Source organism: Populus trichocarpa, chromosome 1 (genome assembly GCF_000002775.5).
Source record: "Populus trichocarpa isolate Nisqually-1 chromosome 1, P.trichocarpa_v4.1, whole genome shotgun sequence".
Classification (NCBI taxonomy): Eukaryota; Viridiplantae; Streptophyta; class Magnoliopsida; order Malpighiales; family Salicaceae; genus Populus; species Populus trichocarpa.
In genome coordinates this window covers 40,345,104-40,361,905 of record NC_037285.2, presented here as the reverse complement: position 1 = coordinate 40,361,905, position 16,802 = coordinate 40,345,104, and the positions used below count along the sequence as shown (strand labels likewise).

Sequence of the window (16,802 nt, the reverse complement as noted above, 5' to 3'; positions counted from 1 at the left end):
TTCAGACAAGTTTTTTGAAGGTATTATGGAAAATTATCTTGGAGTTCTTTGACATACAAAGGTTGAATTACTAGGAGTTGCAAATGATAAAGAGGTCAAGTTTAAAGTAGAAGAATCGTGTGAAAGAATTATAAGTAGACTTCATAGGAATAAAAAAAGTATAATATTAAATATGATTTTTTTTAACATGCACACACCATAAATTAAATTTTAAAATTCATGGGTCAAAGATATAATACTTCATGATTAAGCTAGCTACAATATTATATTTAAAGTATGTATTTCTTCGTTACGGTCAAGTTTAATTTTTGACAATTTAATGGAGGGAGAATTTTTCCCAATTACAGGGGACTAACGAGGGATGCAACTTTTTTTATTTTATGGCATAATTATATTTATAATAATATTTAATTAATTATTAAGATTTACAAGGATATGTCTAGTTTAGGAACCCTAATTCTAATCGGATCCTATTAGTATTAGCTATGTAACTTTTAATAAAAATCATTTTTTTATAAAGATTTTTGGTCTAGATTGATATAAAGAAAGATGCCTAGCTATCTTTTTTCCCCTTAAAGATTATAGAGTTAATTTTAATATATATATATATATATATATATATATATATATAACAGGGTTTTCTTTATAGTTTTTTTCTGTAGTGCTTAGGATCCTAAAACTTTAGGGATTAAGAAACTCTAGTTGCTATCCACATTAAGGTACCGTTTGGGAACGCGGCTGCGGCTGCGTTCCCAAAAAATTTGAAATTTTTTTTTTTTGCTAAAATTTAATATGGTTTATACGTTTTGGATCGTTTTGATGTGCTGATGTCAAAAATGATTTTTAAAAAATGAAAAAACATCATTGACATGCATTTTGGCACGAAAAGTTATTTGAAAAGCACCCACAACCACACTGCCAAACACGCTCAAAAAAACATATTAGGAATCAAAATCATCATTGATAGCTAAAACGACCAATAATATTTTTTATAGAATTATTTTTTTTAATTCAACAATAAAAGTATTCTTGGAACAACTTACATATTATCAGAGCTAAATCTCTTCTCTACTAAACGGACGAATTTAATATTTATCATTCAAAAAATTAAATAATAGAATAAATCTCTTTAACCATTATATGAATTACTTAAAATTATAATCACTAGCATTTGGCATATCCTACTTTCCACACCATGCCTTTGAAAAAGAAAAAGAAAAAAAACAAGAAGAGAGCGAAAAGACCATTATCCCACTTCAATTTCAAAATTCTTGGTTAGGTTTTCTAACATGGTGGAGAAAAGAATAGGAGGAAGAAGATATTGATATTCCATCCCTTTCTAGTGTCTTCTCTTTTCAACATCACGAATATTGCTCTCTTATAGCCGCTAACAAATAGAAGTGGAAGGTATTGTTTGAGAACATGGTTTGTAAGAAATTGTTTGAAACATGATTTCTGGTTAAAATTATGTTTTTTTTTTAAATTAAAATGTTTTTTTTAATTATTTTTTTTTATTTTCAGATTATTTTGATATGCGGATGTTAAAAATATTTTTTATAAAATAAAAAAATTATATTGATGTATTTTCAAATAAAAATACTTTAAATTATAACCGCTACTATATTTGAAGTATTTGAAAGTGTCAAAACGATTATTTTTTAAAGTGTTTTTTATTTAAAAATATATTAAAATAATTTTTTTATTTTTAAAAAATTATTTTTGATATAAGATATGATTTGAAAATATTAAAAACATTAATTTTTTTTAAATATAATTTTATTTTAAAAAATTAAAACTTTTAAAATAACAATGGGTCCGTAAACACCCCGGAAGCGCCACGGTTTCACACCAAGAAAAACAGTAACCATTGCCAACTCGACACCAAGTCAAGAAATTCCCAAATCCCAATCATTTGTTCTTTTGTTTTGTCCTCTTATTACCGTCGCCGAGATTGCGAATTGTGTTAGGCGACATTAAATTATTAAAAGCATATCATAACTGCCCATCTGCATGGATTGTGTCCCCATTTGACCATCTCTTGCCCGAGACAAAATGCGTTTCTAGTGATCTTAAAGACATTGAATACGTTTCTGTAGATAATAATGAGTGTCACCATGTTGCATGCGGTTTGATGAACTTCCAATAACTCCCTTGTAATTTGCTTTCTCTTCCCGTGCAAGCTAATAAACATGGCTGCAGGTTGGTTTGGGATTGCTGCAGTTTCTTCTTCTTCTTCTTCTTCTTCTTTGTTTCTACGGAGAAAAAATTGTTTGGTTTTTCGAATAATTTCTAGGATTTCACGTGTAATTGCATTTTGAATTTCAGGAGAATATATACTTTTATATACAAATTTAATGCGTTCTTCATCAAATATAAACTAAAGATTCACAGCTCTAGTTTAGGCATAAATTATAGAGTTAATTCTCCCAAAACCGAAAGAGAAGAGAAAACTTTCATAATTTCCTTTTTTAAAACCTAATGGCAACCTCATAATTTAGGAGGAAACTAGGGTTTTTGTTTAAGAACCCCAAGACACAAAATCAATTCCCCCCCACATACAATCGCTTTCGGTCTTTGAAAGCTCAAAACCCAAGGGGCCACCTGTTACACTTCCTCCTTCCTCCCTCTGCTTCTCTCTGTCTTTTATTATTTCTCTTTGCAGAATTCAACTGCAGTAGTTAACTTCAATGCTTTCTTTATTCACCCTATGAATACACGCGTCCTCACTGCTAAGAATCCTATAAAACAAAATTCCTTTCTCACAATTTCTCACGTTCCAAACACCACCTCCATAGCTCCACATTATCACAGTATATTATTTATATTCTCACTGTTGAGTAATAGTAACCCATCATGGCCCTCAATTCAACTGACCGGAAAGATGTGATTTTGAGTATGGACGAGTTCTGTGATGAAGGTGTTAACGTGGGATCAAATAACAACAACACTGGAGGAGGAGGAGGAGGGAGAATTTGGAGGGAGTCAAGCTGTGATTTCTTGAACAATGCAAATAACAAGGACAAGCGACCTCTCATGAATGGCGACAACAACAGTACCAATACTAATGGAAGTAGATGCTATAAACTTGATTTTAATGGTCATCAGAACAGTAACAGTGGTGTTACTGCTAGTGCTAGTGATAGCGGTTCAGTAATGGAGGAGGAAGATCCACCCTCGAAGCTGATTGGTCATTTCTTGCACAGACAGAAAGCATCAGGTGAGTTTTGTTTAGATATGGACTTAGAGATGATGACTCATCTTCAAAACGATACTGTTGTTCCTCATAAGAATTTACCTCCTGTTTCTGAGTCTCCTACCACTAATACGAATCGGGTTTCTTTTGACCCAAACCCACCCGGCTCAAGTGAGTCATTGAGGAGGAGAAGGGACTTCAAGAATTCTTCTCCACGTAATCAAAATAATGGTGATGGTGAGATTTTGAAGTGTAGCTCTAGCAACGACGGATCGTTTTGTAGCAATTCCTCGTTTAAGAGGAAGTCTAGTTTGTTGAAGGAGCGGACAAAGTCTAGATTGATGGACCCACCGCCGCATCCACCGGAGAAGTCAGGGAGAGTGGTTGTTGGGAGGTCAGGGCAGTTGAAGTCTGGATTTTTAGGGAAAGGGAGTGTTGTTGATGAAGAGGAAGATGACCCTTTATTGGAAGAGGATTTGCCTGATGAGTATAAAAAAGATAAGCTTGATATTTGGATTTTACTTGAATGGTTGAGTTTGATTGTTATTATTGCTGCTTTAGTTTGTAGTCTTGCAATTCCATATTTGAGAACTAAGAATTTGTGGAGACTTCGGTTGTGGAAATGGGAGGTTTTGGTTCTGGTTTTGATTTGTGGGAGACTGGTTTCTGGTTGGGTTATTAAGGTTATTGTTTTTTTCATCGAGAGAAATTTTCTTTTGCGAAAAAGGGTTTTATATTTTGTTTATGGAATTAGGAATGCTGTGCAGAATTGTTTGTGGTTAGGGCTTGTTTTGATTGCTTGGCACTACTTATTTGACAAAAGAGTTGAGAGGGAAACTAGGAGTACGACACTTGGGTTTGTGACTAAGGTTTTGGTGTGTCTAGTGGTGGGTACCTTGCTGTGGTTGGTGAAGACCTTAGTGGTTAAAGTACTTGCATCTTCATTTCATGTGAGCACTTACTTTGATCGGATTCAGGAATCGCTGTTTAATCAGTATGTAATCGAAACCTTATCTGGCCCCCCATTGGTTGAAATGAAAAGAAATGAAGAGGAGGAAGAGAGACTTCTTGCAGAGGTAAAAAAGTTGCAGAATGCAGGTGCCACCGTGCCCCCTGGCCTTAAGGCAACAGCGAGCCCGTCACCATCACAGAGTGCAAAGGTGATAGGAAGTGGTAGTTTCCAGAAAAGCGCTCGAATTGGTACCCCCATCCCCAAGCTTTCTCGTGCACTTTCCAACAAAGTTGATGAGGGAGATGAGGGGATAACAATCAACCACTTGCACAAATTGAATCCTAAGAATGTTTCTGCTTGGAATATGAAGAGGCTAGTGAATATAATTCGACATGGTGCTCTGTCCACACTGGATGAGCAGATACAAAATTCTAATCACGGTGATGAAGAGTCAGCTACAAAGATTAGAAGCGAATTTGAGGCAAAAGCTGCAGCAAGGAACATATTCACAAATGTTGCTAGGCAAGGGTCTCGGTAAGTCATTAATTCCACCCAAATTTTCATATTCTGAGTCCTTTGTTAAATGCTGTCTAGTCAGGTCATGCTTTTCTCTACATTTACAATCTAGTTAGCGTGTTTGATTTAATCTACTTTCACTCTATTCTAGTATCTGACTTGCTCCACGAGTCTCAGCTTCTTGTTGGATAATTTGGGCATTGCTATATGAAATTTAACTGATTTCCAAGTTTCGTTAGGATTTATCTTTGATATGAAAGTAGTCATTTTGATGTGAACGATGCAATATGTATTGTTCTGTACAGTTTTGCTTGAAAAAATCTATGTAAATTTTTTTTATCTACGGATCATAGAATGTCTTCTAGGACAAGGAACACTAGAGATACTTGATATGTGTTTATGATGACAGGTGCTTGATAATTATGAAGGAACTGTTTGTTTCTATGATGGTGTTCTTCTCTGTGGTACCATTGTCGTCCTGTATTGATCCTCTGTCATACTTTACCATGCAGGTATATCTACCTGGATGACATCATGCGTTTCATGCAAGAAGATGAGGCTTCAAAAGCCATGAGCCTCTTTGAGGGAGCATCTGAAAGCAACAAAATCAGCAAAAAATGTTTGAAAAATTGGGTGGTAAGAACAAAGTAATAATATTTTTTCTTTTTTCTCCTTTTAATTTGTATTCCTTATTAGGTTCTAGAATCTTCTTTTGCTTGTAGAGTTTACAAATATCTCAAGGTATCTAATTGTGTAGTAAGTGCCCCTGAACTCGTAAATTTATGGGATTGGACTGGGAACCTTTTAACAATCCATAGGTCTATAAGAACGTCAAAGTGTGGACATGATTTTTCTAGATGTTTGTCTTTGAAATAATGTAAAATTTTAATGGTTCTATGCACTTTTCACATTAAACTAAGATTGTGATTTCCTAGAAGCATAACTTTCTTTTCAGTTGGATGATCTCCTCTCTTAAATGAGGATTTTCTTGTCATGGATTATGCAAAAAGGAAGCCTGCTTTGCAGACTCATATTTGATTGGATAATTGTGAAGTTCGTCTGCTTCCATATTTTCTTGACATGGGATTGTAATTGTTCAAACTACTGTCATGTGTAGGCATATTCTTGCATGATTTTTATTTTATGGTCATATGACAAGGCGCTGTATGATTCTGTCAGGTCAATGCTTTCAGAGAACGGAGAGCACTTGCTTTGACACTCAATGACACAAAAACAGCTGTGAACAAACTGCATCGTATGGTGAACTTTCTGGTTGGGATTGTAATAGCAATTATTTGGCTTCTTATACTAGGAATTGCTACAAGCAAGTTTCTCCTCTTTCTAAGTTCACAACTTCTTCTCGTGGCTTTCATATTTGGAAACACCTGCAAAACCGTGTTTGAATCTATTATTTTCTTATTTGTGATCCATCCATTTGATGTGGGCGATCGCTGTGAAATAGATGGAGTTCAGGTATGTAAGCTAACATATGAACTGAATCCCAATTTCATGGATTTACCATGACAGAAATTTTGACTTCTATATATTATGGGCCTAATTTGTTTTTCAACAAATTTCAGATGGTGGTAGAAGAGATGAACATTTTAACTACTGTCTTTTTAAGATTTGACAACCAGAAGATAATAATCACAAACAGTGTTCTCGCTACCAAAGCCATTGGCAACTACTACCGTAGCCCTGATATGGGGGATGCAGTTGAGTTCCTCATCCACCTAGTTACTCCAGCTGAAAAGATCGCCATTGTGAAACAAAGAATAAGCAGGTAAGCACATAAATGGGAGGCCTTTTTTTGCCTTGTCAAGTTTTCTTTACTGAAGTGATAATGGTATTTTAACATTTGATTGGACAACAGTTTGTTCTCTTAAATCCAAACACATTAATAAAGTTACATTAAAAAATAAATCATGCTATGCAACATGAAAACCTTGGCAAAAAATAATCACAGCCCTTGCTTTCTGGGATCCACATGTGGAGCCCACAAATTCAATGGCTGCGATTCTTTCAGGTTGTGGTTTTGTTCCGAAAGCACTTTTCCCTCGTAAATTTATGCCTTCTGGAAGATTAAATCCAATATAATTGTCTTTTGAATGAGTTGGAGATTATTGTACAGCTGGATACTATCTATGAAAAATTAGTTATTGTTGATTGACTGACTGGAACCTAGAAACTTGGTAAACAGCAGATACACACAAGTACTGTTACATATATGCATGATTGCGTGTTCATATAAAGAGAATCTTTGTTTTTAATTTTCTTTTCTGTTAAGATTCTTGGTTCAATTATCTATTGTTCTTTCCTTAGTTTATACTGGCACGCATTTAGTTCAATAGATATTTTCTTTTAATTGATTATCTATGCTAAGAATAACCTTGCATCTGTCACTGCAGTTATATTGAAAGCAAAAAGGACCACTGGTATCCTTCCCCCTTGATTATATTCAAGGATGCAGAAGACTTGACCAGGGTGCGGATAGCAGTTTGGTTGACACATAGGATGAACCACCAAGACATGGGAGAGAGGTTTATAAGAAGATCTCTCTTGCTGGATGAGATGATGAAGATTTTCAGGGAGCTTGACATTCAATATCGCTTGCTTCCTCTTGACATCAATGTTCGTGCCTTGCCTCCTGTTATGTCTGACCGCCTTCCTGCCAATTGGACCAACTGACAGATGAAACAAAAATATTAGATATCATGCAATCACTCTGACACTGAAGCTCTGTTTTGGGGACAAACTAGCATCTGGGAGACAAGGAAGTTACAATGAGATTTTCCAATGTATTATTTATCTTATCCGACAAGAAGCTCTTATTAGTACACAGTGACATTTCCAAACAAGATGCTATTATAGAACCACATTCCAATTCATATTGTTATATAATTAGCTACTGTAGAGTTGGTGAATCCTTGTAGAGTTATATTATGATTCTCATGGCAGCTGCCCTCGCTAATAATCTGATAATTGACCTACCTTCTGGCTAGCAAATTCTGTAACTTCTAGTTAAAGAGATTATGCCAGTATGGTGATTTAAGTTGATTGGTTATCTGTAGCCACTTAGCATGTGATACCACTGCTTTGTTTGAGGCATCACTGCCGTTTTACATCCCAAGCCTGTCTGGGAATTCTTAGGTTCTCAAGCCTGCATGAGAATTCTTTGGTGAATAGATAGTAAGCAAATTTATATCACTTGCTGGTCTATCACGAGGTTTTATACTGGGGTGCGAAAAGATGGCCGGATTGATTTGATCTCATTTTGTGTGGTTGTAGTTAGTGAAGAATTGTGTGAAAAGATGGCCTAATTTTTGTTAAGACTAGTAATTGAACACCTGTATTGCTTTTACGACATAACCTAGTTTCTGCAAGTGGAGATAGGTTCATTGATGTTGTTATGTAGCAAAAGAAACGAAAATAACAAGAGTGTCTGGTCATGAGGAGTTGGCATTCCTGTTTTTTTAACGCATTCCATGCGACTCATGATGCATTTTCAAGGGTGGGGACTGGGGAACCTATCATCATGAATAGAAACATCCCAGACAATATTGACTGTCATGAAAAGTTGGAGCAAGCTGGAGAATGCCCCATGAAGAAGCATCTGGAGCATTCTTCCCTGTCTGTCCATAGATGTGGTCTCCATTAGGTAGAGTTTGGAAACAGCTCGAGTCATCTGGGCCATTCCCAAGCCGAACGAACACAAGGACAGTTTTAGATATCCGCGATGGGCTTAAAGATTTTCATGGAAGAATTGCTGGTTCAATGAACTTGGGACCATTTTATTATTTAATGGAAAAGGTAAACTGATTTACATGGGACTGGTTAAAATCTTGAAAACAATAGTTTCATGAAAGTAACTAAAGTAAAAAAATCAAAAATCAAAATTTTCCTCATGAATTTCATTTTAAGCTTCATGGGACAGGCCAGTTCTAGTCGTAGCAATATTGTCGTTATCATTGATAGGTTAGAAACAGCTGTGCTGCAGTATTTCGGAACACTTCATGCTTGTTGTCATCCATGAATGCTAGCAGACAATGAATGTTTGGACTTTTGGCCTCCAATCTTTCAACTCTCGTGGATCACGAGAACTTGGAGTTGCAGGCTAAATTGTCACACACTAATAGGCTAAAGAAGGTTAAATAAGCTTCTCTGAGAAATCAGATTAAGAAGCTGATATGCACCTGAGCCTGCATGCTGCAACACAAAGGACACCATTTGCCTTCTCCTGGAGATTAAGAATATTAATTATTAACATTAACATTAACCTCACTGTGCGTCTCCTCTTCATTCTCTCATTCATAGCACTGTTTATTGGATTAATTTTCCTTCTAGATCCCTCAAATTGTTAATCTTTTTTGTTTTGATAATTGACTTTATTTTTTTTTAATTTAGTCCTAGTGGTGTCATGGTTTTATATTTTTTTTTTTCATTTGTTTTAGATTTCATACCATCACCGAGATGTCAAAAAAACATTCTAACATTAAATAAGAGGTCAATTTTACATAATAGAATTTTTAGCTGTTGTGAGAAAATTAAAAGAACAAGGACATAAATTAATAAGAACAAAAAAAACCCAACCTTTTCCTCATCCATCTGTAATATTGTTCAAAAGGCATGTAAAACTACACTTTGATTCTTTAATTTTTAATTTTTTTATATTTGGTCCCTGGTATTTCAGTATATCATGTTTCATTCCTAAGCTTCATTCTTTTACATTCAACCAATTTTCATGCTATGGATTTGTCTTTGAAAAGAGTTTAATAAATTTGTTGTTTCTCGTGAATATGCTGAAAAAAGTTGAAAACTCGTAAAATAGTTTTAATTTCAATTTGATTTTTTTTTATTTTTAGAGTAATTATAAAAAGTTTTGATGGTTAAAAAATGATTTATTGAAGTTCTCAAAGTGTGTGTATTTATATATTATATTTTTAGATATAAATTAAGTCTAATCAAATAAAAAAAGTAATTGGATGGAGGAAATATCATCCACTCATTTAAAATAATAAAAAAGCTAGGCAAGCAAGCATTTCTTTTTAGATCTTGGTGCATTTAAGGTCTATCATGCCCAATAGCTCCTAACCTTTTTAAAATTTGTTTTTTTGTTTGATTTTTTTCAATTAATATCCTCTTTTATTTTTAAAATTTTTAGTTTAACTCTTTTTTTAAATCTCAATTAATCAAATATTAAAAAATAAAATTAAAATTAAAATTTCAATTATATAAAAGGATTTAAAACAAAAAAAAATAGCAATTAAAAAAATAAGAATCAAAATTGAAATACAAAATAAAGTTTATATTTGATTGAATGATAAAATTGAAAAGAAAAATCAATTTAGTAAAAGAATAAAAAAAATCAAAAGAATAAAGATTAAAATTAACATAAAAATAAAAACAATTTCTTGATCAAAAAATGAAATTAAAAAAAAATAACTTTAACAAAAAATAAATAAATAGAATGAGAATTGATAAAAATAATGTATCATAAATTTAAATTGAATGATAAAATTAAAAACAAATAAAACTTTTATAAAATACCCAAAAAAATTAGAAATTAAAACAATAAAAACCATATTGAAAAAAATATATATAATAAATTTGAATTGAATAATAAAATTAATAATAATAAAAAAATTAAAATAACCAAGAAAAAAAAATCAATATTTAAAATTTAAATACCAACAATAAAAAGAATCAAATAGTAATTTTTAATAAATAAGAGGAAAAAAAAATCATCTTAATAAATCAACTCTCTACGCGCTGCACTGACAGGGTAAAAAAAAAACCTTTCAACAACACAGGTCAAATAACCTTCACAACTCTTACAGAAGATTTAATAAAAAAAAACACTCAGCGTGCTCCCATCTTTGGATTCACAGTTTTGTGAAACATAGATTTTCATCACGTTATTGAATTATTTCTTGAACAAACTTTCTAACTCGTACAGATATCAAATGTCTTAGGTGAATAAATTATAGATTCTAAGTACAAATGCCTTTTATCTTACAAGCTCCCAAGCGGCCGCGGTGGAGTGGAGTAGCTCTAATGTCAGGAGAAAGCTACACGAATCAAACCAGTAAATCCTCTAAACCAACTTCTAGAATAGCAGGAAGATTTCATTGAAAACATGCCATCAAACTCCTGGACATCCCACTTGATGAAGTTGACAGACAATTCTAGAGTTGCTGCCGCCATTTGGAAACAGTGCCACGCTGCAGACAGTGACGATGGTTTTGCACAGCTGAGCCACATATATCAGGCACAAAAATTGCTGTATCAGAATGATGAATACTTTTTGGCCAGTAGAGCCCTGAGGCCGTAGGTGGGGAAGGGATTTGGGGCACTGCCCAGGAGCTATCTGGCACCTGACCCAAGCATTCTTCATCGTCTACCTCTTCTTCGGCAGATCTTAAAATTGCAGAGCAGTCAGAATCCCCGTGTTTGCCACTATCAGCCTAACTAGCAAGAAAGAAGCCAAAATTACAAACAGTATAGGACACCAAGTAGGGAAAAGTCAAAAAAGGTTGCTAACAACAAAATCATTAGGAAGTAATTCTGAAAAACGAGTAAACAACACCAGCTCAATATGTACAGAACAACCTTGTGTGTGCCCACTCTTTTGTGACAAATGCAACGAATCCAAAGTTTTGAAAATACACAACAGACACCAAGGAATATGGAATCCAATTTTAACATTGGATGCAAGCGTCTGTGGATGACAGGGAGGAAGGAGGGGGTTCAAGGACTTAGTTATCTGACTCAGTCTTTCCATCACATCAGTTCCTTTTTCTCAATCATAATTCTATAATCTCCATGAACCAGTGGATAAGAACTTGGCACGCAATAAAAAAGAACAGAGAATTTGAAAGATGGACAAGAGAGGTAGATGAAAGAAAAAGGAGAGACATTGATCCGACACACTGAATTTTATTTCTCTACAACTCAATTACCAAACTTGAAAACAGTCCCTGCCTTGTTTTTTGGAAAGTTCTTGAGCTAACATTCTGATAATTTTAAAAGTGCATATGAGGATAAAAAATGATAAAAGAAAAAAAGCTCAGAGCCTCGAAGAAATCAACTTCTTGACAAATGGCCTTACTTCTAACAGCAACAATACATCGAAAATCAATAGTATTACAAGGGCTGGCAATGTTTGGTACAAGGCAAGCATAAGATCCCTGGTTCTTGGTAAACCAACTTTTGTGAGAACCTTGGGAAGAAGGGCCCATGATGTTACAATTGTACTAAAACAAGTTACAATTATTAATTACTGTACAATTATTCATGTGAAAATATGTAGTCATATTTTCCTTTAATGATTTTTGGATAGGAAGAACCTTTAGAAGCATGTAAATCCCAACCACCTAAACAAGAATTAGATTAAACTTCATTGTACTATCAATGGATCCAGTATGGTTTAAGATCTTTACTCTCGAGCAGTGCATCTGTGTTTGATTAAACTACAATCGTACCTTAGATGATCCATTATGCAGCATATAACCATAATTCTCATTAACCCAGCCAGTTCAAGAAATTCATCTAACAATAATATGTATACTGTAGGTATGACTTAATTCATGTTCTGCTAGCTGCGATGTAACGTAAATCTCAACCGGCTGAACATGAATTAGATCACAATCAACCTGTGTTTGCCTCGTGAATCTGCATGCGTACCTTAGATGATCCATTATCCATATAGCCATAATGTTGATTAAACTCAGCCAGTTCGAGAAATTCATCTATTTGCCACTGTGAAATGCTGGAAGCTGCTGAACCTCCAGAATAGGGCAGTTTTGCTGGCACAAATTCTCCAACTCCACAAACATTTGCAGGAAAAACTTGATTGCATGGACTAGCCAAGGGCATTGACGTGCCTCTTCTAGAAACAGGACAAGATTTTGTTTTCAAGGTTGTTATTTCCCCTGAAGGCGACTTCCCTGGGGAAGAGGATGCACCGGGATCAGTAGATTCTAGACCTACCTTTACTCCAGTAAGCAGAAACCTCTGATGAGCAGACACATGGGTATTTGCTGTGTGTATGGCAACATCACATTTCCTGCAGAGCAATGCTCGATCTTCTAGACAAAAGAAAAAACCAGCAGCCTCCTGTAATAAGCGACAGGTTCACTAGTTAATAAACAAGAAAAAAAAATTCATAATTCATACTTTTCTAAACCCATTGAAAAGAAAATCCAGCTATAGGAAACTGAAAAGCTAGAAGCTACAAAGCATGGATTCTGACTAAGATGAGCATATGTCAGTATGGAGAATCAGAAAAGCTGGTTATGAAAATGACAAAGAAATTTAGAATTGTGCATATAGTATTTTGTTAGTTGCTAACCCTTTTCCTGTTCAAGAATAGATGAACGAACAATTGGACAACTACCCCCAAAAAGCAAATGTAGATTTCAAAACGGAACTTGAAAGTTCTAAAGAATTAGATTTTCTGAAAGGAAATCATATGTTTAGAACAACCTAAGCCATGAAAAAGAATAAAGTTGCTCTTTGATGGTAAGTAAACCAGACAAGCAAATCAATGGGTCATCTTCAGGCTCTTAAGTAATGAAACATACTGGTAGCTAGCTACTTAGCTCTGAACCTTATAGACTCTTTCATGTGGGAAAATGCTAAGCAGGCTGCCTGCATGAAGCATAACTAGCTGATATGTAAAAGTTTGTTGCCAAACCCAGAGAATGATTCTTCTTCTCCTTTCTTTCCAATTGTTTTGCTTCATCTTTTCCCTCAGAATATGTGTTAGATCTAGTCTTCCATAACATTAATTTACTTCAGAAAGTGGCCTTGAAAAGCCAGCAGTTATCACACTTGTTCACATCTAAGTATCGTAGTCTGCCTATTTGAGATTGAGACTTTATTAAATTCCACCGGGCGTAGAAGAAACTGAGAATGTTTAGACATAAACTTGTATAAGAAATCGAAAAACAAGTTAGTTCAATATATTAGCAGAGGGAGTTGTTTATTTATTAACTTGTTTGGGAGGGGAGTGTTCGCAGAATTCGAAGGAAAAAGAAACTAAAATTGCCCTTATTTTGGAGTATTAAGCAAAAACTCCAATACCCTCAACTCTTAGGTTGGATATTAGGCAATAACCTTATGAACTTGGTCTTAAGAAGTCGTCAGAGACCATTCCACTAAAACCCTAAACACAGAATCATATTGGGTTTGCAATTAATTAAAAATATAAAAGGGAAATCTAGGCATACATTTCTGATGAAGTAAGCACACATTACAATTTTTTTTCCCCTCCTATTACTTTCACAAACTCAAAATCAAAATTCTAAACCCTTCCACTCCAAGTATGCTTAAAACACCTCCCAGAAGTCCATAACCACAAGCAACACTAGAGACGTCAAAACCAAAATCTTAAATAAAACCATCAAATTTAAAAATAAAAAATAATTACCTGACAAATATCACATTTAGGTATCTGAGGGGAAGAAGTAGAAAGAGGAACCCTCTGATGTTTACTAGCAAGCTTGTTAGCTGCATGAACCGTCTCGTCACATGCCCGGCACAACGCCGCCTCGTCCGCACAACACAGCACGTTCGCCTCCGCTGCCTCACAAACGTTGCACTGTATCTTCATCTCCCCTCTCTTTCTCTCTAAGGACTCCCAGTATTCTTTTTTGTTTCTCACTCAAATCCTCTGTTTCACTATCTCCACATAAAAAGAAAACACAGTAGTTTCTATTGTTCTACAACCTTAAACTCCTCTCCCTCTTTTTTCTTTTTTTTTCCTTCCACTCCTTGAATCTGGCTTTCTCCTCCCTTGTAACGAAAACCCAGTTCGTGTTCCCTAATCACTCTTCCTACAAGGATAAAAAAAATCCGAAAGAAGAAGGAAGAATAGTTTCTTAGTGTAGGGAGAGAGAGCAATAAAGAAAGAGGGGAAGAGATCTTTTTAGGGAAAAAAGAAGAGGATGAAATGGAGCCACAAGAGCTGATTTGATTTATAGTAACAGTTTGGACTTCAAGAAAAGAAAAGAAAAAAAAAAAAAGAGGGATCCATCATCCATTCATTCATTCCTTTCCGAAGTTTGAATCTTTCTTCGTGTTGGGCGATATTTTTTAGCGGCGCCCGTCGTTTTTGTTTTTTTGTTGTACACGTGGCAGGTTTCGATTGTGTCTTGATTTAAGGAGACCTTGCTTCGGGGAGAATTTTTATATATAAGATGGAACTAGAATGCCATGTCATCGTCCATGTCCGTGTTTCCAAAGACAAATTTATTTCTCTCTTTTCTTCCCTCGGACTTTCCAATTCTCTCTTTCCTTTGCTTGATGATGACATAATGTATTATTTAAAAGGAGTAATAAGATATTTAAAAAAAATACGTTAATGTTATAGATTTATTTTCAAGTATAATGATTTTTTTAAATTGAAAAATACAAAGTTGTTTGAACTTAATAAAATAAATTAAAAAATATATAAATTTATAAACTAATAAAGAAATATTAGTGGTGATTAAACACTAAAATAAAAAGGTAATTCCTCTTAAAAGTGATAGATGATTATGCAAATATTTAATCTTGATTTTTTTTTAATTTAAATATTTTTATTTATTTTATCTCAAAGGCTTTTTTTCTTACCAAGAGTAAATTATTTTAATTTTTAAAACACATCATGCAAATATAGTTTATTTATATAAAAAAAATAAAAAAATTTAAACATAAATCACAATAATCTCTTTGAAATGTTATAAAATTATTAAAAAAATATATTATTTTAAAAAATGAACTAAACAATTTAAAATATAAGAGAAGGTGTATTAACTAAGATATAAATATAAAAAAAATTAATGCAACGTAAACAATACATAAAAAGAGAGAATTATTTAAAAAATTAATGAAATGTTTTTCAAAAAATAAATTAATGCAACGCAAACAATACATACAAATTTATTCACGATAATATCACAATCTTAATGGCTTGAATGTCAACATCGGATTGTTTTTTCTCTCTTCAATATTTTTCAATAACTTTCATTCTTCTCTCTCAATTTCTACGGATTGAGATAGAAAACGAGTGATGTTTTGGACCGAAATGTGAAATTCTAAAATAATAAGGACTACACAACAAATAAATTAAGAATTATAGGGAGCAAATTAAAGTTTTCCATGCCAAATTCAAAATGGGGTTTGTCTGATTTTTTGTTAAGTTTGGTCTTTCTATTAATTTTTATGTGTAATTACAAATAAATCCTTGTTAAGTTTGCTTTTCAGCTAATCACCAAAATACCATCAACACTTTATATCTATGAAAAAATACAAATTAAAAGGCATCTTAGCATGTAAAACTATGTTAATGTAACTTGAAAGGATAAAATTATAATTAAAAAGTTAGAGGACTAAAATGTAAAAAAGAAATGGTTACAATTCGTATAAACAGTAACCCTACCCCAAATATTTTAGTTTTTTTTATATAATAATAGCAATTCTTCTAAATATAAATCTAAATTTTCTAATATACTTTTAAATTCCACATGGCAGATCCTAGAGTATATGTCCCAAGCAAAACTCCCAAAACGTCTGATTTTTTATTTTTTTTCTTCTTAAAACTAGTTATCTAAATACCCTTTCTTTTTTGTCCCCAAAAGATTCTAGTAACCTTAAAATATATTTCTTATTTTTTATTTAAAACCAAACTTTCTACATAAAAAATTAATATTATGACATTTAAATTTTATTTTTAAAATTTAAAATTAATTGCATATAAGAAATGTAAAATAGATTGGTTAGGTTAAAGGTTATTGAAGTTGAGGATATTTAAATTATTTTTTTAGTTTTATATATAAAATATGGAAGGTATCTTGAAAAAATAATTGAGGGATTTGGATAGTGTTTGAGAATGTGATAATAGTTGTTTTTTCACTCATAATGCATCAAAATAATATATTTTTTAAATTTATTTTTAATATTAACACATCGAAACGATCTGAAAATATAAAAAAATAATTTTTTAAAAAGAAAATTTTGAATTTGGGTTAACTTTTGTTTGGACTACACTCCCAAATGAGGAGGCTTAAAATTTTTTATTTTTATTAATATAAGAATTTAAATAAAGTTTTTTAAAATTTAGTAGTTGTATTTTTTTTTTACTTCACAAGGTTAAAAGGC

General features: G+C 33.2%; 2 protein-coding genes across 2 annotated transcripts; one reads left to right on the top strand and one right to left on the bottom strand.

Moving 5' to 3' along the window:
- Positions 1-2,060: 2,060 nt before the first annotated feature.
- Positions 2,061-7,618, top strand: LOC18095417 (mechanosensitive ion channel protein 6). Its single transcript, XM_024600282.2, has 5 exons — positions 2,061-4,679; positions 5,174-5,297; positions 5,841-6,134; positions 6,242-6,444; positions 7,070-7,618. Exons 1-5 carry the CDS (start codon positions 2,854-2,856, stop codon positions 7,347-7,349), a joined length of 2,727 nt encoding a protein of 908 aa, XP_024456050.1. The 5' UTR covers positions 2,061-2,853; the 3' UTR covers positions 7,350-7,618.
- A 2,859-nt stretch (positions 7,619-10,477) lies between these two features.
- LOC18095416 (B-box zinc finger protein 22) lies at positions 10,478-14,668 on the bottom strand. Its single transcript, XM_006370007.3, has 3 exons — positions 14,092-14,668; positions 12,345-12,776; positions 10,478-11,125 (listed from the first exon to the last, which is right to left on the bottom strand). The coding sequence occupies exons 1-3, from the start codon at positions 14,272-14,274 to the stop codon at positions 10,847-10,849; spliced, it is 894 nt and encodes a 297-aa protein (XP_006370069.2). The 5' UTR covers positions 14,275-14,668; the 3' UTR covers positions 10,478-10,846.
- Positions 14,669-16,802: the final 2,134 nt, after the last annotated feature.

Excerpts from the sequence above, each read along its gene's own strand:
- LOC18095417 (XM_024600282.2), top strand. The coding sequence starts at position 2,854 with ATGGCCCTCAATTCAACTGACCGGAAAGATGTGATTTTGAGTATGGAC. Across the intron at positions 6,135-6,241 it reads GTGAAATAGATGGAGTTCAG|ATGGTGGTAGAAGAGATGAA; the intron begins GTATGTAAGCTA and ends AACAAATTTCAG. Across the intron at positions 6,445-7,069 it reads GTGAAACAAAGAATAAGCAG|TTATATTGAAAGCAAAAAGG; the intron begins GTAAGCACATAA and ends CTGTCACTGCAG.
- LOC18095416 (XM_006370007.3), bottom strand. The coding sequence starts at position 14,274 with ATGAAGATACAGTGCAACGTTTGTGAGGCAGCGGAGGCGAACGTGCTG. Across the intron at positions 12,777-14,091 it reads CTAAATGTGATATTTGTCAG|GAGGCTGCTGGTTTTTTCTT; the intron begins GTAATTATTTTT and ends CGCTTATTACAG. Across the intron at positions 11,126-12,344 it reads TGGATAATGGATCATCTAAG|GCTGATAGTGGCAAACACGG; the intron begins GTACGCATGCAG and ends CTTGCTAGTTAG.